Source organism: Myiozetetes cayanensis, unplaced genomic scaffold, assembly GCF_022539395.1.
Source record: "Myiozetetes cayanensis isolate MyiCay16 unplaced genomic scaffold, myiCay2020 scf13, whole genome shotgun sequence".
NCBI lineage: Eukaryota > Metazoa > Chordata > Aves > Passeriformes > Tyrannidae > Myiozetetes > Myiozetetes cayanensis.
Genome location: NW_026086937.1, coordinates 19,919,259 through 19,944,153, shown reverse-complemented (window position 1 = coordinate 19,944,153; position 24,895 = coordinate 19,919,259). Strand labels below are relative to the sequence as shown.

Here is a 24,895-nt window from a genome sequence, read left to right as displayed (position 1 = left end):
TCTGGCATTTACGTGTTATTATAATACTAACTATAATTATTATTAAAAATATTTTCTAAAATTTCTGTATGTATAAAAAAAACCTCACCTGCACTCACACTTTACACATCAATTTGCGTTGCAGTGAGAATCTAAAATAAAACATATCGAACTTTTAACCAAAACGGTCGTGCAGGTAAATTTAATCTGATTTTCAGAGTTGTCCTAACTACTTCACCAAAAAAACCTTGTTTTCTCACTCTTCTCACCTAAAACCTCCTGGAATTATCCTGTCTGAGAAAAACTGAGAAGCCAGCTGTTGCAATGAACCACATCACCTGAATTTTGAGGCAGCAGAAGTCTACTGAGGGCTGGTTATGGGGGGGTCCTGCAACACCCAGATGAGGAAGCTCAATTTCCCCTCAGACCTAAAGGTCTCCCTCAGGCTACCCATGTTTTGCAACTACAGCACCTCTACCGTGGGCAGTATTTTTTGTACTAGGAAATAGTAACAGAGAATAAGTGGATGTTTCAACTGCAAAGCTTGAGGATTTCTTGGGAGCAGTCCTGACTCTACTGTAATTAATGAAAGATTTTCATTTTCTGGACAGAACTTCTCCAGCCTTCCAGCCTTCCATTACCCAAATTTTTCAGGTTAACCTGTGCGAGTGTGCACCAGTCTGCCTCAAGATCGAGTATAGGAAGGGCTTCTGCACAGGAGAGGAGCAACGAGAGGAGGGGACAAAAAAAAAAATAAAAGCAAAGTCCAGATGCACATTTCACATGCCCTGGGATCAGCGGTGTGTGACTGCAGTTTATATAGGAAGAGCAAAATCGGATCCAGATCTGGAAACACTTTCAAAGTTCAGGGGGTCCGAGGTGAGGAGAAGTTGGGGGAGGCCTGGCTCATCAGTCCTCTGTGCCTGCCCCCACTGCAGGTCAGAGATCTCTGCTACCGAGCAGAAATAAAAGCTCCCAAACTGCAAAGCCGTAAAGGGAAAGAGGAGGAGGGGGGGGAGAAAAAAGGGAACACACACAATTTACTTTTAAATGGATGAATAAGGCCTCATTGTTATGAATCCCAGTTTACTTTTCCTGGTCAGGCACTTGAAATTTTATTTATGCTTAATAGACTGCGTTTGGCATGTGTAAAGATGACAGAAGCGTGAATTATGAACGACCTTCGACCTATTCAGGAAGTTGTAATAATTGCAATAATAGCGAAAACGCGCTCCCCGCGAGCTCGGCCGGGCCGTGCTGTGAAACACCCCGGCCATCCCCCTGCCCTGGCCAGCCCCACACCACTCTGCCTGCACCCCCTTCTGCTCCCTCACAGCACCCCCCCCGAGCCAGGAGGATTTAACTGAAGTTACATTTTAGGGGGAAAAGCGGCACTTTGGCCGATGAGCAAAGGCACCGGCTGCCAGGCACACATCAGCTGTGCCCCAAGGAGGAGCTGCGTTCTGGTGCACCCAACTAAACCCTGTGCACAACAGAGCCTTGGAAAACATCACACATGCTCTACTGCTGCCTGGGAAATTCAGCTCTTAGGGCAGGTGAGAGATGCTGCTCCGAGCCCGCTCGTACTTCAACGCCCAGCCCATGTATTGAACTCACGGCTCCCACCACGGGGGAAGGCACCCGGTGATTCTGCCCTGCCCCACACGGCTGCAAAGTAGGACAACTGAGCAGAGAATCCACTCTGTATGGGATGGAACAGAAGAGCCCAAAGGTGGATCGTTCCCTGGCAAACACCATCAGCACCCACAAAGCCCTGCACTGCTACTCCTGCACCAGCTGGACCGGGAGCCATGGGCACACCTATCCCAAACCTCATTTCCTTGCCGCCCTTGGAGGCTCTGGTGCTCCAGAGAGAGTGTGTCCTGAGTTGGGGCAGGAAAGTGAGTGCCTGTAGAGGCAGCCTGCACCCTGCCAACTGGCATTCACCCCTGTGCTGCTTCGGAGCAAGAGTGGAACTTGCCTGAAAAGCAAAACAAATTAAATGTCCAAAACTAATAATAAGCGTTATGTTTAAGGAGCCCCATCAAAAACAGGAATTATGCCCACCAGGAAAAGGAGAAGGACAAACAGATACATAACTTCACAACAAGCCCTAATTAAGAGTTTGAAAGGAAAAAAAAAACAAGAAAGGAAAAGGTTCAAATGGTGAAGCTTCAACTTTAGCTCCTGTGATGAACAACTTGTGCAGCTGGAGAACTGTGTGATGAAACCCGAGCCAGGTTCTTCTTGCCGTACTCAGGCAAATGATAAATTGAAACAAACCCGAGTTTTTTCAAGGGCTAATGTAGAGAAGCCCTGCCTGAAAGCTGTCCTGGGCCCAAAGAAAACTTTAGCAAAAATCCACAGGCAAAACTCAGCAAGTGCCTGCAGAGGCACGGGTGGGAGTTTGGTGGGGACAGAGGACCTCCCTTCACCCTGACGAGGTGGTGGGGAGCACCACCAGGACTAAGAATCCTTTCCTTCTTCGTTTCCAAAATGCCCCCAAATTGTCAAGTAGGATAGCCTGGAGGAAGGATGCTCCAGGAATCCCCATTTTTCCACCTTCCAAGGCAAAAGGTGCCTCCTGCTCCCTCAGAGCAAGGAGGGAACTGCAGGGTGCCTCTCTGCAGGACACCCTCCTCAGCCTCTTGGGGGCTGCAGGCCACCTCCCCAGAGCCATTCAGGTCTTCTTCCTTCATAGACACGTTTTAGCTTCTGTGAAAGACCCGGTTCCAGGTGAGAGGCTGCCACATCCAGCCAAGCTGCTCTGGTCCTGCAGAACCTTCCCCTTGGGGGGCACTAACTACTGACACCAGAACCCAACTCCTGTGTGCCCACTTGTTCTCCTGAGCTGACCTCACCACTCAGTTGCCCTCCAGCACTCATGAACCCTCACTAATGAACCACACAATGTCAAGCAAGGTGCAGGTGCGTCCTGGTTCTGTGGCTCTCCATAATCCTCTACACTCTGGCAAGCAGAGTAGTAGGATTTGAAAGCTCTCATCACAAAAAAAGGCATTTTTATTCAGAGACAGAGCACCTTATCCCTTGTATTAAACACGAATCATCAATAAAAACCTCATCACTTGGCAGAAATGGCAACAACTAGTTGCTGGGTTTGGCTCTAAACAGCTTATTTTAGGTCACATCAGGACAGTCCGACGCTAAGAGTGGTAACACCACCAGTGCATCAAATTCCAGATAACACAGGCAGTCGTAAAGCCCAGGCAGGAATTTCACCCACAGCCTGGGCTTTAACTGCAGCAAGTGGAAAAACACCAAGCAGCTCCTCATTCCACCAGCCCCAAGCTAACACATCCCTGCTCCACTGGAGACAGATTTTCAGTGGGAGCTGGATTAAGCTTTATTTGCTTAATAACTAACAAGTCATAGGAAGAATCGTGGCAGAATAGGGCCCCATATGAGCTCAGCGTGTGTGTGCCCTCCTGACCCACAACAGCCAAAACCTTAATTTCACTCTCCTGACAACAAAGCCTCAAAACTATTCCTTAAATACACAACTTTTGCAGGTGGCTGTGCAAGGAGCCTCTGCCCGCCACGGAGGGGGGGCCGCGGCCGTAAAACCTGAAACATGAGGCTGTGCCTGCAGATTAGAAAAGTTTGTAAAACGTGTAAGATGGGATCAGATCTGGTGGAACCTACAGCAGTAGGTTCGCTCCTGTAAGTTTATATCACTGACATCGGGCACGTTGTTAAGGGTGTGATACTACTGGTTTTTCTCCCTCTGCAGAGGCACATACTTGAGTATAAGGAAAGAAAACAAAGCACACACAAAAAAAAACCCCACCAAAAACCTATTTCAGCACGCACAGCAAGCTAAAACCTCAGTAAAGTGATCTGAGCCGCTCTGAGTTTTCCATGGACAAACCAAAGGGAGTCTTCAGGAGCTGCTTTGTTAGGGGGGGAAGAGACCTGGAAGCTCAGGGCACTTTCACAGCAGTATGTGGGCTGTATCGCTGTCAGAACGCTGCGAGCAATGAGCAAGATAAAAACAATATTCAGGTGTTTTAACTTCAACACCAACAACGTCTCTTAAAAGTAAAAAAAAAGGTAAAAAAATAAATTATTTTTTTAGAGCTTGAAGGTGACCGTGATCCCAGCCTGGAATGTGTGACAGCCCTTGCCATGCCACTGCCATAGTCACTGCTGGATTTGCAACTGCACTTTCATTAACGTACATCTTTAAAAATAATGCTTTAGCTGGGCTGACAGCGCCGCCAGAAAGCCTAACAGGGTTAATCGTTCTGAAGTCATTAAAAAGTTGAACTAATAGATATTTAATGATAACAGAGGGGAGTCATCCAAGTTAGCAGAAACTGCTCTTGAATCCTCACTGACTCTGAGCTGAAAAAATGCATTCCAGGGCAAGAACAGGGACAAGACTCTGTGCAGCCCTGCACATGCTGTAGTCTCTTTGGGGAAAGGAAAAAAACAAGAGTGCCCTGTTTGTGGAATTTGATTATTCATATCCATCTTGAATTACACATGTTCAGGTTAGATTGAGTATGACAGGAGATAATAGGAAGACAGAAAAAAGAAATCTTAGATCAATCTCATTTGAAATAATAAAAAAAAACCAAACCAGCAACAACAACAAAAAAAAAGCAGCTTTTAAACTCTACTCCATCTGCAATCAAATGAAACATGAGTTGCATCCAGCGTGCATGTTTTGACTGCATCCCACCATTATCGAGCTGTTCATCTCAGCAAAGCTCATTTATACACTCATAAGAAAGAGCCCAGGCCTTTTGTAAAGTTGATCCTAAGTGATGAAACCTAACCTCAGCCGTGAGTCAGGGGGTGGGGTGGTATGTCTCTGAAAAAACTCTAATAGAGAAAATGACAAAAAATGTTTTCCTTTCACTCTTTTTGTTAAATACAGCAGGTAGAACGCAGCAGAGTGACTGCATTACACATCGCCCTGAGTTCATCTAAATCCTGCCTCAAGCAGTCTGGGAATCATACCTGTCTGTCAGTCAAGCTTGAATTTAGTAGTATAAACTTGTGGGCAGCATGAGCCTGGGAGCGCTGGCAGGATCTTTTACTTTCTCAGGTAGAGCCCAATGTTTGCTTGTGAATTTTACAGATGAGTTGAAGCAATTAGACGTGAACAATTACTGCTGATCGAGTGTCTGTGCCTCGGGAGCGAGCAGCGTCCCTGCAGCGGGGATGGGATGCTCCCCGGGCACCCAGGGTTGCTGAGGTGCTTTGTATTCCTGGGGGAAGAAGGCAGAACTGGGGTGTCCCCTCACCAGGGTGTCCCCCTACCCCTGCACCCAGTACTGGTTGTGGCTCCAGCTGAGCTGGGGTCTCTTGTCCCAGGTGGGTTGCATCACTCCTTCCCTCCAGCTCTAGCTACAACCACCGATACACATCCTCAGCTCCAGCTTATTTTTATTTTCCCTTTTTTTTTCCCCATCTTTTTCTCCCCCCCCCCCCACTTCTTTCCAGGAGCTACTGAGGCCCAGTGACCCCCTGACAGCCCCACTCAGTCTATACATGCACGCTCAGCCCTGACTTGCATTTGTCACTCCTCGTACACACGCGCACGTTTGGCCATGTAACGTCCATTTCCCAGTTTGCCTTCCTATTATATTTTATATTACCTCTGGTGAGTTTGTGCCAGAAGAAAGCAGAAGGAGGAGCTGCTAGAAAGGGGTTTTTCGCTTTAAGATTCGAGAGCACATTTTTAGCATTAACTTTTTAGGCTCTGGTCATAAAACGCTGGGAGTACGCGGATGATTCTGTGGGTAAATGTGCAGCGTTTCCAGAGGGCCAAATGGACAACAATCCCTTGCTGACAGCACCCAGCTCACAACATGCTACTTGAAAGACAACCAAACCCTAATTTGCAAATCTCAGCAACAAAAAGCTATAAAAATATGGAATTATGAACAGCACGATACTGTGCAAAATAAATAACAAGCCTCCAGTGAATGAAAGAAATTATTGGCAGCAGCACAGCCACCATTACCAAATGTCAGAAATGTAAACACTAAAAAAAAGAGAAAGTTAAAAGCGCCATGACTTTCCTTCCAAAAACATCAAGGCACGGGTGCGTGTCTGTGTTGCGGAGGGAGATGCTGATGCCTCAGCCTCATGTGCATTTGCAGTTGCAGATCCCCAATTCCAACCCAAAGACAGCGAGTCGCTTTGACCAATGCACGTGATCCCACTTCTGATCTTCCCTATCTACGCCAGCTCCTACTAAAATGCAATATATTTGAATTTGTTGTTCCAAACGATCTATATAGTTTCCTTTTCCTATCACTCTTCCATAAATGACCTGCGCTGAATTTATCATTTTTCAGCATAAAGCGTATTTCAGCTGGGAAAACGTATCTTGCATTTGCTAATAATCTTTATGGTTTCTTTAGTTAAACCAGCTGCTGTATGAAAAGGAAATTATCTCTCGGTCGGCTGGCTCGTTCTGTGCTACATGTGCTCAGGGCTGAACTGGAAAAGTTGAAAATTAAAAAGATCTTCTCTCACGATTGAGAAAGTTATTTAAACCTGTTTTAATCAGCTATCTTGCATGAGTGAAATATGTAACGCTGGGCTGGAAATAGCAGGCTGTCTCACATTCATTTCCTATACGTAAGGAATTTGATTAGAAAGAATGATTTCTAATTGAAGCTTTGTGTCTGGTTGTGATTCTTCTTTCAGTACTGTCAGGGCAATTAAATCAGCTAAAGATAATCTTTAACATTCACCTGATGCAGTTAATTAAGGGGGGGGAAATGAAACACTGATTAAATGAATCGAATCCTATGTTGCAGGTAGCAAAGTTTAAATTGGAAACAAGAATTCACAACCATTTGCTTTGCTATTTTAGATATTTCACTTCAAAGAAGCAAAGCTTCCTTAACCTAACTTTACCCATTAAAATATTTCATAATGCTATGTATTATCCGCCAGACAAAAGCGAACCCTGATTTAAGAAACACCTAATAACTCATCAGCATAATTGAAAACAAAATGCTTTACTGTGTCCTTCCTCTGCCTATATCAGCCTTTTTCCAACACACAAGGATAAATTATGTTTCAGCCCAACAAAGAGTGGGTTTAAGTGTAATAAATGCAAAGAAAACCACCGAAGACCCTGATTCAGCATATGAGTTCCAGCGAAGTGCATGGAAAGGCACAATAACATCCATGCACGTGTGCATTCAAATCCAAAACCCCACACATGCAACTACATTGGTAACATCACCACTTTTGTGCCTTCCCCTCCACTCTTGCCATTACATTTATGTTACAGCTTCCGATCAACTCAATGGTTTAAGGGAGCAATCCAAGAGGACTGGAACAGGAGCCAGAAAACGCTGCTAATTCAAAATCAGCAAACGCTGGCTTTTTACTCCTAAGAAAGCAGTCACAATTTTTATCAGGCGTAAGACAATAAAAAAATCATTTATGAATTAAACAACACTGTGAAAAATAGAAAATTCGTATTTTCTATCACCCATAATCAAAATTATTCCATTCTGCCTTTCCCATCTGTCCCTTATCTTTTGCCATAACAGTAAACAGGCCAAAAGCTGTTGTGAATTGATTTTTTTTTTGCATTGACACCTTAAAGTTCCTTAAAAAAATAAGTCCAGAAAGTGAACACCACGTACCTGATCACCTATTTGACATGCAACAAGGTTGTGCTGATTGTAGCATCCAGCAAACTTGATATATTTGAGCCAGTTTCCTACATCTGGTTGACTGGCATCTATGCAGAACTTCACATTGCAAAACTCATCCAAGATCTAAAAAGAAGAATATGAAAGAGTAAATCTTTCTGTTGCTGGCTGGGTGTAGTAATCAAAAGATAAATCACAGGTTTCTGGATAAACAAACGGATAATAACAAAAATAATAATAATAATATAGGTGTGCTTCTTCAGAAATATGCTTCCCTGGTGAGATTTTTTTTTTAAGAATGGTCAGAATACATACATAATTATAAAAGGACAACAAACGTTCTGAAAAATATCTTGAGAAACATATACAGGTAATTGAGATGCCTAAATTATGGCTATGAAACACTATGTTAATTTAAAATGGATCTGATTTTCTATGCATTCATCAATGACTACATTTGAAATTATGATTTTAATTAAATATGATTCTGCCAGGAATATAACAAAAATTATTAAAATAGATGGTGTTGGCTTCATTTGAAGTTTCTGGTTTTTTTCAGAATTTACTTTGTTTGCAGCTCGCATTTAGAATTTTCAGATTTGTTGCTCTGAACCAAACTTTATTTGGTACACAGAGTTATTTATCTTGTTTTAATATTACACTTCCCAAACAGTCCTGTGCAACACTTAAATCCCTCCCCCTAATTGAAGCAAATAACAAAACTCCTTATGTCAAAATAAAAGAGAATAAATGAAGAACAATGTAAACACTCATGCAAACCATGGCAGAATTCAATACACACCAATAAACGGTTCCAATTATGCAGACAATAAACAAATATAATGAGACTGCTCGTGGACAAGCTAAAGAGGATGTTCTATTCTAATATTATGACAAATTACTAATCGTTACAGCGGGCTGAATATCATTATTTTCAATCTTTACCATCGGCCTATCCCAAACTTCCCAGAGCATCCCAGGGAGCTCACTGTTAAACTTTAACTTCTCCGGCTTGGCACGGGCATCAGCCATCCCGTTTTATTAGGAAAATAAAAGGAAACAACCTTAAAACGCCCCAAACGAAAAGCGAAAGGGGAGGGAGGCTGCGCCCCGCCGGGAAGCGCCTGGACCCGCGGCCGGAGCGGGCGCTGCCGGTGCTCGGTCACCGGGAGCCCACGGAAGTTCCTGCCCCGGGATCACGGCCGGGCATTAAACGCGCTGTGCCCGCGGGGCCAGCCCGGGACAGCGCAGGGACAGCGGGGGCTGCCCAGGTCACGGCCCCCGCCGCCCTCCCGGGACCGAGATGATCGGGATGCTCGGGATAGGGCCCGTCCGTGCGGTGGGGGTGCGGTGGGTGCGCGCAGCCCGCCGAGGCTGCCGAGCATCGCCCCGCCGCACCCGGGTGTCTCCTCTCGTCCCCCACAAAAGAAGGGGGAAAACCTTAAGCCCACAGCCCCCCAGACCATCGCGCCCGAACGAGGCGCGCTCGGTCCCCGCGGGCGCGCACGCTGCCCCGCCGCCCGCACCTCCGCCTCGGTTGTGGATGGGGGGGACATCCAATTTTCCCTTTCAAAGCAACCCGCGAGGAGGGGAGGGGGGGTCACCCCCCTCCCCGGGGCGGCGGAGGAGGGTCTGCCCCGGGGCCGGCGGCACCGACGGGGCAAGGCGGCCCCGTCCCGCGGGGCTGGGGCAGCGCCGCCGCCGCGCTCGCCGCTCTTACCTTGTGTCGCCGGGAGCCCGCGGGGGCAGGGAGGGGGGAGAGGGACAAATATCCTTCAGGCGGCTGGAAGCAACATCTCGGCGCTAAAGGCGGGCGGAGGCCGCGGCCGTCGGGGTCCAGGACAGCGGCGGGCGCGGCGCGGGGCGCTCCACCATGTGCGGGGGCGGCGGGGCCGGGGCGGGGGCTGCCGGCCCCGGAGGGCTCAGCGGCGGCGGGGCTCGGCGGGTTCCTGCCGGCTCGCCATCACCGTCCCCTTTCGGCCCCTCCTGGTCTTATCGGTTGGTTTTGGGGGGGGGAGGAGGAGGTGGTGTGCGAAGAAAGTTATCGAGGAAGGGGGAGGAAGGAGAGGAAAAAAAAAAAAAGAAAAGAAACACCCCAAACCCTCACACAAGTCTCTTCAAGGAAGGGGGGTGCGGAAAGAAAAAAAAAAAGAAAATGAAAAACAACAACAACAAACCCCACCGCTCACCGCTCAACAAAACAAACTTCTTTCACTTCTCCGCCGGGGATGGGAGAAAAGTGAGTGCGTAGGAGGGCGGGCGGGCGGGCGGTCGGATCTCCCTCCCCACCCCCGCAGCCTGCCCGCGGCGCTGCTTCCCGCCGCACCCCGGGCAGCGCCCGGCCCGGCCCGGCCCGGCGCGGCCCTGCCCGCCCCCTCCCCGCCCACCCCGTCGGGCCGTGCCCGCCCGCCGCTCCCCCTCCGGGCACTGTCTCTTTAAAGCGGGGCAGCCCCGGCCGCTCCGGCCGCCTTTCCCCCCCGTCCTGCGCGGCCCCCCCGGCCCGGGCGGCGGCGGCGCTCCCGGCGCGCTTAAAGCGACAGCGGCCCCGCGGCCGGGGGTCACCGCCAGGTCGCGGCGGAGCGGCCCCTCCGCGGGGGCGGCCCCCGCAAACCCCCGGCCGCATCCCCCGCCCGGGGCCGGCGGTCCGCGGCGGTGCCCCGGGGCCCTCGCCCCGCTCGCCTCTTATTTATTCGCCGCTCGCCCCCGCAGCCCCGAGCGGGAGTCGCGCCTCGCTCGCCCCGACGGCTTCTCCCGTCTGTCGCTCCGGGAGCCGGCGCGTTAACCCGAGTTCTTCCCGTCATCGCGTCCCTCTGGTTATTAATAACAATTTTTAATGAAATGCAACCTTTTTTTTTTTTTTAACCGGCCAATTTTCCCGACGACCTCCCCCCTATTTGGTGCCGCGGAACCACCTCCACGTTTGCCGGCGCTTTCTAAAACGATTCTTATTTTTTCCCCCCCCCTTTATTTCTTTGGTAACGAATCCCGTGAATGGAGCGGCGGGAGGCCGGGCTCTACCTGCCGGCGGGGGCGGCGGGCCGGGCCCGCTCCCGCTCCCACCCGCGGGGCAGCGCAGCCCCCGCCCCGGTGCGGGGCTCTCTGGGCTCCGCAAATGGACCCGAAGTCGCGCAAACCCGCAAACATCCGCAAAAGTTTGGGACAGCTCTCATTACGGCGAGATCTACGTACATCTGTGTGTTTTGGGAAGAGGGCAAGGAAAAAGAAAACTAGGAGTGCTGAGCTGTATCTCTTATTGCACCATCCAGAAGTGCCACCCACTTTTTTTTTTTTTTTTAACGTGCATATATATTTTTCAGACTGAAAGTGGATTTTTCTTCCCCGGGGGGCCGAAAGGGGCTGGGGAAGGAGCACGGGGGGAGGGCGAGAAGCCGGGTGACAGGAGATGCTGATGGATTTGTCTCAGCGGCCCGTTATCTGTGACATTGACCTGTTAGCTCAGATAATGGCTATTGTCCGAGGGGAGAGAGATGAGGGAAAAAAAAAAAAACCAAGAAAAAAATAAAACCAAACCTCAGTAGTAGTAGGTAGGACAGGAAAAAAAAATTAACGAAAAAAAAAATCCTTTGTCAATAACCTCAAAAAACGCGGTGGGAGATTCCCAGAGCGCCCGGGCCTGGGAACCGGCGCCCGCCCGGTGTGCGGGGCCGCGGGTTCCTGCCCTCCCTCCTCTCCCCATTGTTGGGGATTTTTTTTTTCCTTCTTATTTTTTTCTCCCTCTCTCTCTCTTTTACCTTTTTTTTTTTTTTTTTTTTTTAATTTAGCCATAAATTGGCCCGGCTCGCGCTATGAGCTGTTCTATTTTCTCCCTGTCAGGATGAGGGATTTGCTTTATGATGCATTGTGTATTAAATACAAGTAATCTGGGAAACTGATTGCTCGAGCCCATCGGCCTGATCAGAGCCCCCGATAGGAGCCGGAGACCCCCCCCTTACTCCCCCCGCTCCCCTCCGCTGTGCCACAAAGGGAGGAAACGCGGGTGGATAAACAAAAGGGGCTCCCGGTACCGGCGGAGCGGGGCTGGTCCGCACCGGGGCTCCGCCGCCGCTGGGTGGCGATCGCCGCCGGGGAAAACCCGCTTTTTGGGGGGAAAACCCCCTTTTTTAGTAATTCCCCTCCATGCAGCACTCCCGGCGGCTCCCTCCAGCCGGGTGGAGGGGAGCGCGGCCCGAGGAGGAGGAGGAGGAGGAGGAGGAGGAAGAGGAGGGGGAGGAAGGTACAACCCCCCAGCTGGAGGGGTTCGCGGCTGGGGAGGTGCGGGGGGTCAGCCTGGCCCCGCCGCCGGTCGGGACCTCCAACATCCCGGTGCAGGGATGCGGATACACACATCAACACACCTCGGTGTGTTTCTTTTTTTTTCCTCGTTTCAACCTTTTAAACATCTCTGTCGCCTTTCCCCTCGGTTCGGTGGGTGCTTCAAGAGGCCCGAATATTTCCACAGGGTCCCTTTGGCAATTGTTTATTTAAAACAAGTCGCTCTATTAGTGGAGCAGTCAGGAGTTAGTACTCCAGTCTGCTAGTAATCCCCACCAGGCTGTAAACTGATGCCTCTTTTAAGCCTTTAACTTCACGGTCGTCCCAGAAGTAAAAGTTCTCCTAATGGAGACCCTATGGGCATCGTGCATTCCAGCACATCATTAAAGCAAAGCAAAGCAGCTCGGCCACAGCCAGATGAAATAACGGCACTGTCCACGTTTAATGGGCTTCCTGGGGCCAAACTCTGCCGAGGACAATGGGGAAAAATCAGACAAGTCGCTGGTGATTTTTTAAATACCATAAATGTTCATATTAGGCTTAATATTATCCTTATGTTTATAGACAAGCCACTTCACAACCTCCTTTTTAAGTGGGGTTTAATATTATATTTCTCAAGGTGACTAAATACAACATTGAGCATCCTGACTAACACTGCGGGGAGTGTTTGAAATACCGGGTGAGTGCATCAAACGGCGAGAGAGAAAGGGAAAGGAAAAGCAAAGCGAAACAAAACGCAGAAAACAACAGCTTTCTGACATATCCAAAGGCTCCGGGACAGACCCAGGAAACCACGGCAAGCAGGAAAGGCGACACAGTTTCTGCATGTCAATTCCTCCCACCCCGTGTTGTGGATGTCAACTTAGGGAAAAAAAAATAAAATCAAGCGAAAAACACAAGTGTTGCTGCCCATTTCAGGGGGAAGATTTGTATCGCTTCCAGCCCTTGAAGAAGGAGTGGGGTGGGCATCGTGATGCCTCCCACACTGGTGCCCTGTCCCTGCCCGCCCCTCCTGCACTCTACACGCTGCCAGTCTCATCCCTCCCAGCCAAAAGGCGGTTTTCACGCGAGGGAGAGGAGGGGAAAATTAAAGGTAAAAAAAAAAATGTAAATAAAAAAATTTCCCTCGGTCTGGAAATGGGCCCAACTGAAAGCATGTTAATCTCCACCTCAGTAATTTGGTTCTCCTGGAGAAGACAGAAGCCCTGCTGCTGTGCCCTGCACTTCATAAATCACGTCTTTATGTGGACAAGGTCAGGGCACCTAACAGCTCAGACATGGGCCTTTGCAGTGGCTCGGAGGGCTCCGGCATGTTTATTCTCTCGCACAGATCTCCGAGGAGCAGTCCAGCACGCTTCTAATTACTTTTGATTATTTTCATTTGCTCGGGTCAGGCTGGCTTTGCCGGCACTGCTGGAGGGTGGGTTTCCTTCCCCCCAGCCCGGCTGTGGGATGCAGGGGGATCAGTGCTTTCCTGCCTCCAGAACCCCTTTCCCCAGGGCAGCGCAGGGCTCTGGGGATCCTTGGGGCTCTCCCCACCAGCAGAGGTGGTCCCCTTTTGGCAGCGAAGCCCAGAACCTCCAGCTGAGTTAGGGACCCCCATAACTGTCTCCTCCTCATAGCCACGTAGCGAGGGGCATTAACTGGTGTGAAAGGAGGAGTGTGCAAAAAAACACACACCCTCCCTGCTGAAAATACCGACTGCCTTCAGGGGAACAAAAATAAACCCCAAATCCTTGCAAAAAAGTTAGAGTGGTGCCTGTGCAGGCAATAAAAAAAAGTTGAAGGACCATGGTGATTCCTGTGGGAACAGAGCTGTGCTCAGGGAGCTGCAGAGCACACACACAGCTCCCAGCCACACAAAGAGGCAGCGGGTGTTTAGGTTCACACTCTGACTGCTGCAAGAATCCCCCCTGGCACAGCACAATCCATAGGGAATTCATGGTGCCATGGCACACCTGAGTGATGCTCCAGCATTGTCAGAGTTCAGGTGTGGGTGAAGCCATCCCCACACTCCCATGGGCACTGCTGCCCACTTGCACCCCCTCTTATGGTCTGTGACAGCACAATGCTGCTACTGGCACAAGCCAAACAACTATCCAAGTACTGAGCAGAAAGGCACCACTTTCCTATCAAACTCTGGACTTTAAAGTAGCATATTCCTTTGTACCCTGAGCCCCCACCCTGCTCATCTGCCATTGTCCTGGTGTGTGTGACCCCAGCAGACCTGCAGCCCTGCTGTCCTGCAGCCATATGTGCCAGTGGCTCCATCACATCCCAATGGTCCAAGTCTCCCTGTGGGTGTGGGTCATGGCTGATGGATGAGAGGAAACTTCCCGAGCAGGGGCTGCCTGGCAGGAAGGAGTTTTCTGGCAGATGCTGAGCTGTGCTGCTGGGGTTCAAGCCTGAATCTTTTTGGACCTCAGGTGTTACTGCACAATAGGAGAAGGAAAATCGCAGAAGATTTACCATCTCCATCAATAAGGAAGATGTAAAAATGAGTCACTGACTAGTATCCAACTGCCTGGGTGATTTTACTCCTGCCTTGGGAAGGAGACCCTGAAGAAACTGCCCTTCCTTGCAGCAGGACAAGATGTTTGCCTTACTGCAAATAAGCAATGGCCCTCGCAGCACACCCGAAAATTTAATGCTGAGGGATGCAGTGCTGCTTATCCATCCCCTTCTGTGAGCACACTCCTTGCAGTGGGAAAAAATCTCCTCGTTTTCCTCCTCCAAACCTTCCCTTAGGTATCCCTGCCAAGGCGCGTGTTCTGGCGCCGGGTGCTGAGGACTGTTGCTGTTTTCCTTTGTAGTGTTCATTACTTCCATTACAGAAGAGTCTGGAAGCCTCCAAATCCAGCCAGGGCCCTTCTCACACTCAGGGTTTCTGTACCTGCAGGGTGAGACAGTCCCTGCTGGGTGAGTTTGGCATGAGTTTGGCTACAATAAAAGTCGGGGGAGAAACCTGCATTATCCAGCTTGTCTTAGCACCTACTAGAGACAGGGCACTGCGAGGCTGCAGCTGACTGATGTGGCTGTTGGCCTCCTCTCCAGCCAGAAGCTGTGCTTTCCTGTGCTCCACCTTTCTCATGTTTTGAAAGAAAGCCAAAACTCTGGAGAATCTGGGAAACTCCATTGGCAATGCCCTTATTCTGCATCTCCCCCATCATGTGCTTGGCAGCCTGGAAGGCTCTTTTCTTTCTTAACCATCCAAAGAGTAAGACCTTGAGCTTGGTCCTCTAAATACTACCAACATGATTAAAAAAAGCCACCTGTTTTGGTTTTTTTTTTAATCACTTTGTCATTCATCCTTGCTGAAATACAACGGAGTAAACCTCTCAGGTTTATACCCACTCCTGCTTCCTACAATTTGCTTATCCAGAGATGGAGCAACGGGACCCATGGAGCAGACAGAGGCTCCCACCTGATGTAGCCACTGTTTCTCTGCCTAAAAACACAACATTTTGCATAGGCTGCTCTAAAAATGGAAAATCCCTAAAAAACACTCCCTGAGAAGGCGCAATACCCATGAAATAGGAAGCACAGTATAAGGATTTTGCAGACTTCCTTTGTATGTATGTGCATAAGAATTCAATAAAGTTCCATTAACTCTCCATTTCTTCCAAATTTTTAATTTTCAAGCTTTCTCATCTGACAAAAAAATCTGATGGTCTGCTTTGGAAGACTTCTTCCAGACCCAGAGCTCTCATGGCATGGGAAGAGCCACTCAAGGAGGGCATGTGGCAGCAAGTCCCTGGGAGCCATTTGGGTCTAGGCCCTATCCAGAATCTGACAACAGAATATACAAACCAAAAGGATGGAAAAGAAAATACAGAATCAGGGAAAACTCCAGGACAATAGAGATTGAAAGGGTTAAACAACAGAACTTTACAAAACTAGAATTAATGTGATGTATAACAGGTAATTCTATTTTAATAATCAATTTTAGGAGTGACTGGCTATTTTCAAAGCATTCCTATTGTAGCCAAAGCTTTAACTAGGCGTACAAGAGTGGGCATAAACACCTGTGGACTTTATAAGAGTAAGAAGCAATTTATCACCCAATAAAATGTCAAACACTCATTTTAAAATTTTCAGGTTTGCATTTGCTATTTTAAACATTACATGTGTGGATGGTTCTAGGGGAGGTTCAGAAAGGAGGATAGACATCCTACATGCAGAAACACACGTGCAGACAGCCAGCATAACCAGCTCTGCAGCGAGGAAGAAAACCTGCCTGAGAGCATCGTTGTTACAGTTTCATCCCTCCTGTGTTTCGTATTAAACTCATTGTGTTCATCGACCAGAGTTGTCTAAAACCTGAACTAAATGGGCATTAAGTCGGTTGCCATATGAAATTACTGCCATTCGATTTTCAGATAAACCACAAAACTTGATGAACTAACATTGTTCCAGCTGAATTAACTCATCATCCCTGGGAAGAGAAGGCTGCAGAGGAAAATGAGTGCTCTAGTAGTGATGATTAATCCTCCTCCTATCGCAAGGCACTTGCCTGCAAGTAGAGAGATGCCCTGCTAAAAGCAGGCTGAGGATCCACATTAGCTCCAAAACATCGCTGCCCTGCCAAACCCTGACAGTAGGGTTAGATATTATTTACATGTGGGTAGGAGAGGGAGAATTCTTTGTTATGGGCTTGTTGTGAAACTATAAATACGTTAAAATCCCCATCAACAGTTCAAGTCATGCTTGGCAGATAAACCTGAGGACTGAAATTCAGGAATGTTAATTTATTCAGCCGGTGGAGGAACATGCAAAGTTGATCCTTATCCTGCACCCTGGGATTAAGTCGTAAAGTATTTGGACCATGGGTGCTGTGTGAGTGGGTCAGGCTCCCCACCACGGGCAGGAGAGCTCTTCGTGTGCCCCCACCCTGGGTGTGCAAAGCAGGGTCCTGAGCAGTAAATGCTTAACTAGCCCCGTGCGTGCACAGCAGCCCACCTGGACGTGCATGTGAAGTGCTGCTCCACATAAATTAGTCACACATGGCTAAAGGTGCCTGATTCATTTTGAAAAACCTTACTTCCCAGGGCTACCTGGCTTGCACTAAAGAGGTTTTTGCTCATCGGGAAAATTTGGGGTAGGGAGGAGGGGGGGTGGAGAATATATTTGGTGCAGGTGTCCAAATAAACCTGTCCTATAACCCATGGATCACAATGGGTTATTAATGAAATAGCTGTGAACATCAGCGTATCCTTGTGGCAGATTTCTTTCATAAATGAGTTGAACATTTTCCAATTTCAGGAAAGTGCTGCTACCTATAAACTTGGAGATTAAGGGCTTTTTTTCCCCTAAGACTCAGATCCCTCAGGGCACTTGTGTTCTGGCATGCATCCCTTATTTGCCGAAGAAATTTCAAACTTGGTAATTTAGCACCATACTGATAAAACAAAGGGGGAAAGGGAAAAAAAAAAGCAGTTGGGCATGTGTGCATGCAAAGGAGGAGGGAGGTGAGTGGTACAGCTTCAGGCATTTTTTTCTGTGGCTTTTTTTATCCACAAGTCATGCTGCAGATTTTGTCTGAGATTCATAGAGAAAACATTCCCAGGATACAACATATAAGATGCATATCGATCCACAAACTGAGTCTTGCAGATGCAAAATGACCTGCAGAATGTGAAGGAGGATGGAGGCTGTTTTATAACCATTTTTCCATATAACTTATTTAAGCCTAAGATGTTGGGCTAAATTTGCCACTAGCAGAATTATTAGTATTATTAACATTACAGCAGCACCTAGAGGCCCCAGTGGAAACTGGGACCCTTTGTGGGTAGAAAAATAATAAATATGAATATAATAACTCTGAAACCCTGAAAAGCTTACTGTTGGCATGGATGGGATAAAAAGTGTGCCAGATGAGAAGATTATCATTTTATTTTCACAGATGGAATACAGAATTTCTGCTCATGGAGAAAATCAGTGGCAGAACCTCATGCAATATTTTCCCATAACTTTCATTCACTGAGAAGTTGCTTTTCACTCCTTTCCTTTGACTGCAATGAACAGAAGCACCTATCTGCCTGCTGGTGATCATGGTTTCCCATGGATAAATAGTGGGAGTGTGCTTGGTCTCTGCCAGTTAAAACAGTTCTGCAGGCTTTAATATGGCTCATCTGTAGCAGACATTCTACTTTATCTACCTTTTTTAGCTAGGAAAAAAATTTTAGCTTTGTAAATGAGCGGCTGATGCTTTGGAAAAGATCTTTAAACATAAGCACGTTGTGCTGATTGGTGCCGTAAATGAAAGCTCCTCCTATAGAAACAGTTTTGGGAGGGATACGTCAAACTCTGCCTCTGACTTTTGTGGCAGAAATGTGAAACGGAGTTCATGATGTCAAGTCTTGTTGCTAGGAGTCCCCCAGCAATCATGCAAGTGCTGAACATAAGATGGATCACGATCCCCACCAGGCAGAGGGGGGAGAGAGTGCCCCAACCACCCCATCATCCACTGCTAAACCTCACTAAGTGATTTCAGAAAGCAGCAGGGAATGGGCATGTGCTCGGGATAGTTTGCAACTCTTTGGGTCCGTAGAGGCAGAATAAGGCAATGTGTTGAGAACAGATATCTTTCCACCAGGAAGAATTTCAGAGACTGTATATGATCTGTGTTGCTGAGAATCCAGTGGCAAATACGGCACTAAAGGCCATTTCTTGCCCTAGTCTTCCCTGTGCTGGAATTTCCACATGGGGCAAAGCAGGAGATCCACTGAGGTTAAAGGGATGTCATAGGATGTATATGTATTGACTGAGGAGGGTGGTCATCTCTGTGGGCTCTTCAAGGAGTTATAAGTGAGATCAGAGCCTGGGAAGGTGGTCACATATTCCTCAGGGAAGCATCATCACCTTCAAGTCCCTAAGACAGCACTGACGTTAAGACAGTTGGCTACCTTGGAGCTGAACTGGTGGCCAGAAGTAATGATCAAGCCCAGACAGAGTGCCATTTCCAGCCAAAATTACTGTGTAGTCCTGCAATTGGACAGGACTCTCAGACCAGACCCAGGCTTCCCAAGGGCTGTAGATGGAGGAGCTGCTCCAGCTCCAGATGAAAGCCAATCCTAGATCCCTCCATTGCTTTCAGCTCCAGGACTGGGGGGCTGGGCCACAGTGCTGCAGCCTGGAAAGCTCTGGATCAGCCAAAGCATGGTGCCCCTGGTAACCTGCAGGAATGGCTGGGTATGCCAGACATTTGCCCACCCTGTCATTTTAATGTTATATTTGTGCACTCTATCATTTAAATTTTATACTTGTGACACCTCCAGAAATAAACTGGAGCCAGAAGGTGTCCTGCCAGGCACTGTGAACAGAAGCTCAGACCAGTTGTGTGTTGTATGAAGGACATCTGTCAGCCTGGGTGATAAAGTATGAATACCTGTCTCGATATAAGTGACCAAAATTTTCCCTTGTGGTGCATTTAACAACACTATAAAAGATGAAAGTAGGAGTTATGAGTGCTCATTCTTAAGGAATTACTTAATTCTTATTTTATTCTCTAAATTAATCCATGAATTTTTGTCTCAAACAGAAAACAGTAGGTTTAGATCAGGGTTGTTGTGGACCAGGAAATACTTATACAGAAAGAAGAATCTGAATTGGCTTGAATGATTTATAAAATGTGAGGGTTTCATTCTGAAATATCATTTATATGCCCAGAAATCTATGCAGTGAATCTAATCCAGCAAAGAAAAATGAACATTATCAATCCATGAATAAAGATGGGAAGTAATTCTGCAGCAGTTTCAAACTATGCTTGCCCATATCTGACAAGCATCTGATCTGAAGCCTTTTTGCATATCTGTGAGGTTTGTGTTTACCCTGAGTTTAGGAAGCAAAACCTGGGGACAAAGAACACCACGAGAACCTTGAAGAAAGCAATAATAGTGACAGCTACTCATCACACTGAGTTAAGCACATCTTTCCTTCCTTAACTGAGGGGAAAGATCAACTCCAGATGCAAAGACTGACCAAAACCCCCAAAACTCCAGTAAATCCTGTCCCTTTTGACACAGTGCAGCTCCACCAGTTTAAGGGGTACAAAAAGAGTAAGACATAAATGGGGTTTATGTGAACAGGATATAACAAAGGCCTTGTTGACCCAATTTCCAATCAGCCACACAAAGGGTTTGGGGACCACGGATGATGCTGTTCCATGTGATTCACTGCAACTCCTGTCAGTAGCCAAGTGGGCAGCAGACACATCTGAAGTGCAGTGACCTTGGCTTGCGTGAGTGAGGCCAGTAGTAAAAGCAAATGGAAGTTAAAATGAAAGGAGTATATTTTTAGAAGAATTTGTAGTGTTTGGACTCCAGCTTTAGATGGCTCAAGAGTATTTTGTAAGCCAAAAATCTGTTCTTCGGTTCTGGTTTGTTGATTAAATATACTTGTTACCAAGAACTTCAAGCAGGAAAAAATTTAAAAGAGACTTCAACTAAGATATTATCAGCTTCAGCTGCAGCACTGAACAACTAAAATGTAATAGCTCTTCAGATCTCAAGTTATTTCCACTGACTGCCGTATAATCAGCATGTTAAATCTGGGCACCTCTTCAGGCACAGTTATTTGTGTGATATATATAGATCGATACCTATTGATTTTATAATTTTGATTAATCTCTGTGCAGTGATTCAGTTTCACATCATCTTATTTATCAAGCTCTTCTCTGTACCTTTGCTTCCAAGCTTCCTGACACTTCCAGGCTACTCGAGGTGTGTCCCACCAGAAGCACCCCTTTCTCCCCCAGTGTCAGTGTGCACACGCTTGGTCACACCCAAAGGAACTTTGTGTGCAAAGAGCCACCACAGGGTCGTTAATAACTGAGAATAAAGTCCATAAACCTCTTTTGCTAATGACACAACCCCACCGTCCCTGCTGGAATTGGAGTCATTCCCCAACTTTCCACGGAGGCAGACAGCACCAGCCGGGTGTTTCTCACCCAGTGGCCGTGCCTCCAAACTTCCCCCTATGCTGGCTTATGGAGGGGTCAAAACTTTGCACTGAATGTTAATTTTTATTCTTTTTGACCCTGGAGCTTTTTGGGACCCATGCTGGCACCTGAAGCCCTTCCCTGCTGCAGCTGCTCCCGCGGATGCAGCAGCAGATTGAGCAGAGGAGCTGGCACAGAAATCCTGATGGTAACTGATTAACAGCGACCTGCTTGACATACTGGAGGAAACCAACACCATTGCTGCTGCTGGCAGGGCGTCAGGGAAATCCTGTTAACCCACTGCATTGCATATATGCAAATGACAGCAGATTAACGAGCGTTAGCGAAGCCGCTCTCCCGCTGCCCTCACGGCAGTTTGCATCAGAACAAAATTATGTCTGGACACACAAGAGATGCCCCAAATAGACCAAATCATGATTTAGCAACTCAGTTCTGCCTAAAGTTCCAGTTTGATGGGGCAACCCCTGTCCCCACCGGCGTGGCTGCCACTGGCAGCCCTTACACAGCACGGTGGTGGCCCACGGGGACAGGATGTGGGGGCAAAAGTGGTTAAAAACCATCAGCTGAAATTCATGTGATGAATGGATTTAAGGCAAACAGGAAAACTTTAGGTTGAAAATGCCCCCCCAAAAAAAGGAGCTGAGCTCTGCTCCGACGCAACGATTTCCAAATGTTTTCGCAGAAGGCGCCGAAGGGAGTTGGGATGTGCTGCACCCATGAAATGGGAGTTATTAGGGTGAATGCCTTTGGGAGGAAAACAAAAAGGGTTGATGAAGACTAAACATTTTCACGGGGTGGGGGTGGGGGGGCTCACACACTGCAGCAAGATAGAAAGCATGGGCTAATTACAAAATAAGACCTATCACCATGCAAAAAAATAAATGACTTCATAAATAGCTGTAGATATCATGTTAAAAGCACCTTTGGGAACAAAAAGATGCTGTGCTGAAAACGGGAGATCTAAGGAGCTGCTATTACACATCCATTACGTTTCCTGAGCTGTCGCGTTTACTTTTTGAAGTGCTGTACACATGATACAGCAAGGCAAAACATTTTATGTACCGTAAGAAATTTGAAACAATGTTTAATGTTCGGAAGATAAAGTTAACAAAAACTACACTTCAGTGGCTTTTTTTATTTCGCTATTTTATGACCTTTCAGGAACTTAAGAGTAGAAGGAAACAAGAAGGAAGGATAAGCAAGCCATGCTTGCTTTTTCCTACGTTGCTGATCAGAGCCCAGGGCAGAAATCATAGTAAAAAATGTCTTCTTTTTAATGCCTAAATAGGAGCTGTTGAAACGCTGATGGTACGACGTGTTTGGGGATGGAAAGCATTTGTTCCTCTTGCAGCTATCAACAGTCATATGTTACATGATTTTCCGATTTTTCTCCCTGAAATTACAGAAGCCCATCACGTCTTCACAAGCATTTGGAACAGTTTTTCTGCTGTTTCTGCTTTTTTCTAAAACCAAAACCAGCTACAGTGATGACTCCCAAGAACTGTTTCTACAAGCATCATGCAATTCAGATTATTCATATTTTCTCTCTGCTCCTTCTAAATATCCTTGGTCACGTCATTACAGACCTCTTGATGACATCGATAGCGATAATTACTGAATTTATTGGGCAGTGACCCCCCCCAAAGACTTCCATCCTGCAGGATGCCAAATCACTCATGATGCAGCTGCTGTGGGCATCAACTACAGCACACACACAAAATCCACTTTCTAACCCAAATACCCACTTCAAGTTCAAACAGGAGCTCTGCACTAATTCATGCTGGGAAGCAAAACAAGCAGTATACGAAGAGTTGCTCATTTCCCTTGGAAGGAGAAGCCAACCACAAAAAGAAAAAAAAAAGGAAAAGAGTAAATGCGATGGGAGATTGATGCGAGTTTTAGAGCATGGTGTAGTTCACTAATATGTTGGCCTAATGAAGAAAAAATTGACATCTGAGTGGCATGAGCTTCACCAGAGTTAGCATCCTGCCAAACCTACATTAGATGGAAACAGGTGCTTAGTTTAAACTGTCAAAAATCTTCCACAGTAGCACATCTGTGCTACTGGTTATTAGAGGGTCTGGTAGAAAGTAAGAAATTATTTCTGCTGATTTCAGGAGGAAGATGCAGGACAAATGGCGAGAACAGCAGCAGTGTTTTATAAAATGTCTTTCAAAACATATCTTGAATGAGTAATCATTGAACTTTTAAAAAATACTATAGGCATAAGGACTGTACTCAAATATATTTTGAACACTTCTTTGCGTATTTTTATGGTGTCTGTTGTTACTCTCAGTGACAGATTTTTTTTTCTTTAAACTAGAACTTTCAGTGGAATGTCTTCTGTTATAGCCCTCCAGATTTATTATCTGTAATTCAGAAGTAAGTCTAAGCAAATCAGAAGGGATTTTAGGTGCTAGACTATATACCTGCAATCCAAGTTCATGTGGTCACATTCATTCCTGGTATAACTTCACTGAACATTTCAGTGCTTTTTTTCCTTGGGAAGAATTTGCACTTGGGTGGATTTATTCCTGGCATGAATTTCAATGCCAGAATAAAATTCAAATACAGCTACTTGGAGTGACACCCTTTGACTAAAATCAAATGTATGGGGAAAAAAGATGGGTGAGGGGCTGAGGAGTAGCCTGGTGGTGTTTTGAAGGGTGATATCCATGCAGGATAGATATATGGAGTCTCCTTAGCTATATTATGGCTTCCTACATTATGGTAAAGGGTACAATAAGTTAGGAAGTGCCTATAGCAGGATTGCAAGATGCAGCTCTCCTCTCCTGTGTTTAAAGGGATGGGTGCGATGGCAAAAGCAGTGACAAGCAGAAATAAAAAAACCCGGCTAATTCATAACCCTCTGCCACCTTCAAATCAGTTCATCGAAAAAAAAATATTGCCCAACACTTTCGACATTAAACTCCACAGGGAGCTCACATCCCTCATGACTGAACAGGCAAACAGCCTGGGGGTGGAGCAGGGAACCGGCGAGGTGAGGAGTATCAGGAGCTCACTGGTCGTGCAGTGGGGTTGGTTATTGCATTAGCATTTCAGGTGAACGTGGAGTTCACATCTGAGCCTTTCAGGAAAGATCTTTAATGACCCACCAGCCCTCTGAAATTTCCAGAACCTGAAAGAATGACTCCGTACATGTAACAGTCATGTGGGTTCAACACCGACCCCGGGAAAGTGTCACCTCCTGAATCACAAGGGATGCTTCCAGTAACATCAATATTTTCCCAGAAGGTCCCCCAGCCAAAGTCTGCCTTGTCCCAGCCCTGCTTGGAAGGTCTTCCAGGTCTGGAGCACAAGGTGGTATGGCTGGAGACCAAGTCAAGGCATTATTTTATTTTGTTTTGGTTAGCAGAGCTGATATTTGGTCAAAGGCTCCAAGCTGTGAAATGATGAGGAGCTGCCAATTTCTAAGCTAAATGTTGTACATTCATATCCTGCTACCACTAACTCCATTATGATTAGTCAGGAGTGAACTTAGAAGGTTCAGAAACAAGGTTTGGATAAACATCCCCAAATTTTGGATGCTTATCTGAGCCTGACCCAAACCCCCTGAGTATGCAGAATTGAGCTGGAAATCTGGCAAGCATGTTAATTTCCACACTTTTCATTTCTCTCTTGAAGGCTATATTTGCAGTTTAAGATATTTCCTTTAATTGGAATTAGCATAATACATTATTTCCCTATGGTGAGAACAGCTTTTCTGTACTTACTCTGCCTGTTTGGATTTTGTCCAAGGAAGTACAAAAGGGGATGAAAGTGAACATAAAAATCCAAAGTAAATAAGCGAACCAAACTCTTTAAACCCCACAAATGGGTAGATTCTGCTTAAGGTTTCCCCCCAAAGTAAACTACTTGGTCCAACCCTAAAACGATGCCCCTCGGTTTTAACGGTGCCTCTATACTAGTGCCAGCCATACCCTGTCACATACATTTGGTAAAAATTAGCAATAATTTATTCTTTGGGGCATTTTGTGCCCCTTCTTTTCTGGGGTACTTCACTGCTGCAGAT

The 24,895-nt window shown here is 46.9% G+C and overlaps 1 protein-coding gene across 4 annotated transcripts in view; it reads right to left on the bottom strand.

The window, feature by feature from the left end:
• MECOM (MDS1 and EVI1 complex locus) overlaps positions 1-24,895 on the bottom strand; it is a 331,033-nt gene that overhangs the window by 38,378 nt on the left and 267,760 nt on the right. For 3 of the 4 annotated variants that reach the window (XM_050308405.1, XM_050308404.1, XM_050308406.1), the window contains exon 3: positions 7,623-7,757. In XM_050308405.1, the coding sequence (XP_050164362.1) occupies positions 7,623-7,757 (135 nt within the window). Of the gene's footprint in view, positions 1-7,622; positions 7,758-9,351; positions 9,510-24,895 lie in introns of those variants that run through there. The other variant, XM_050308407.1, reaches the window with a different exon arrangement.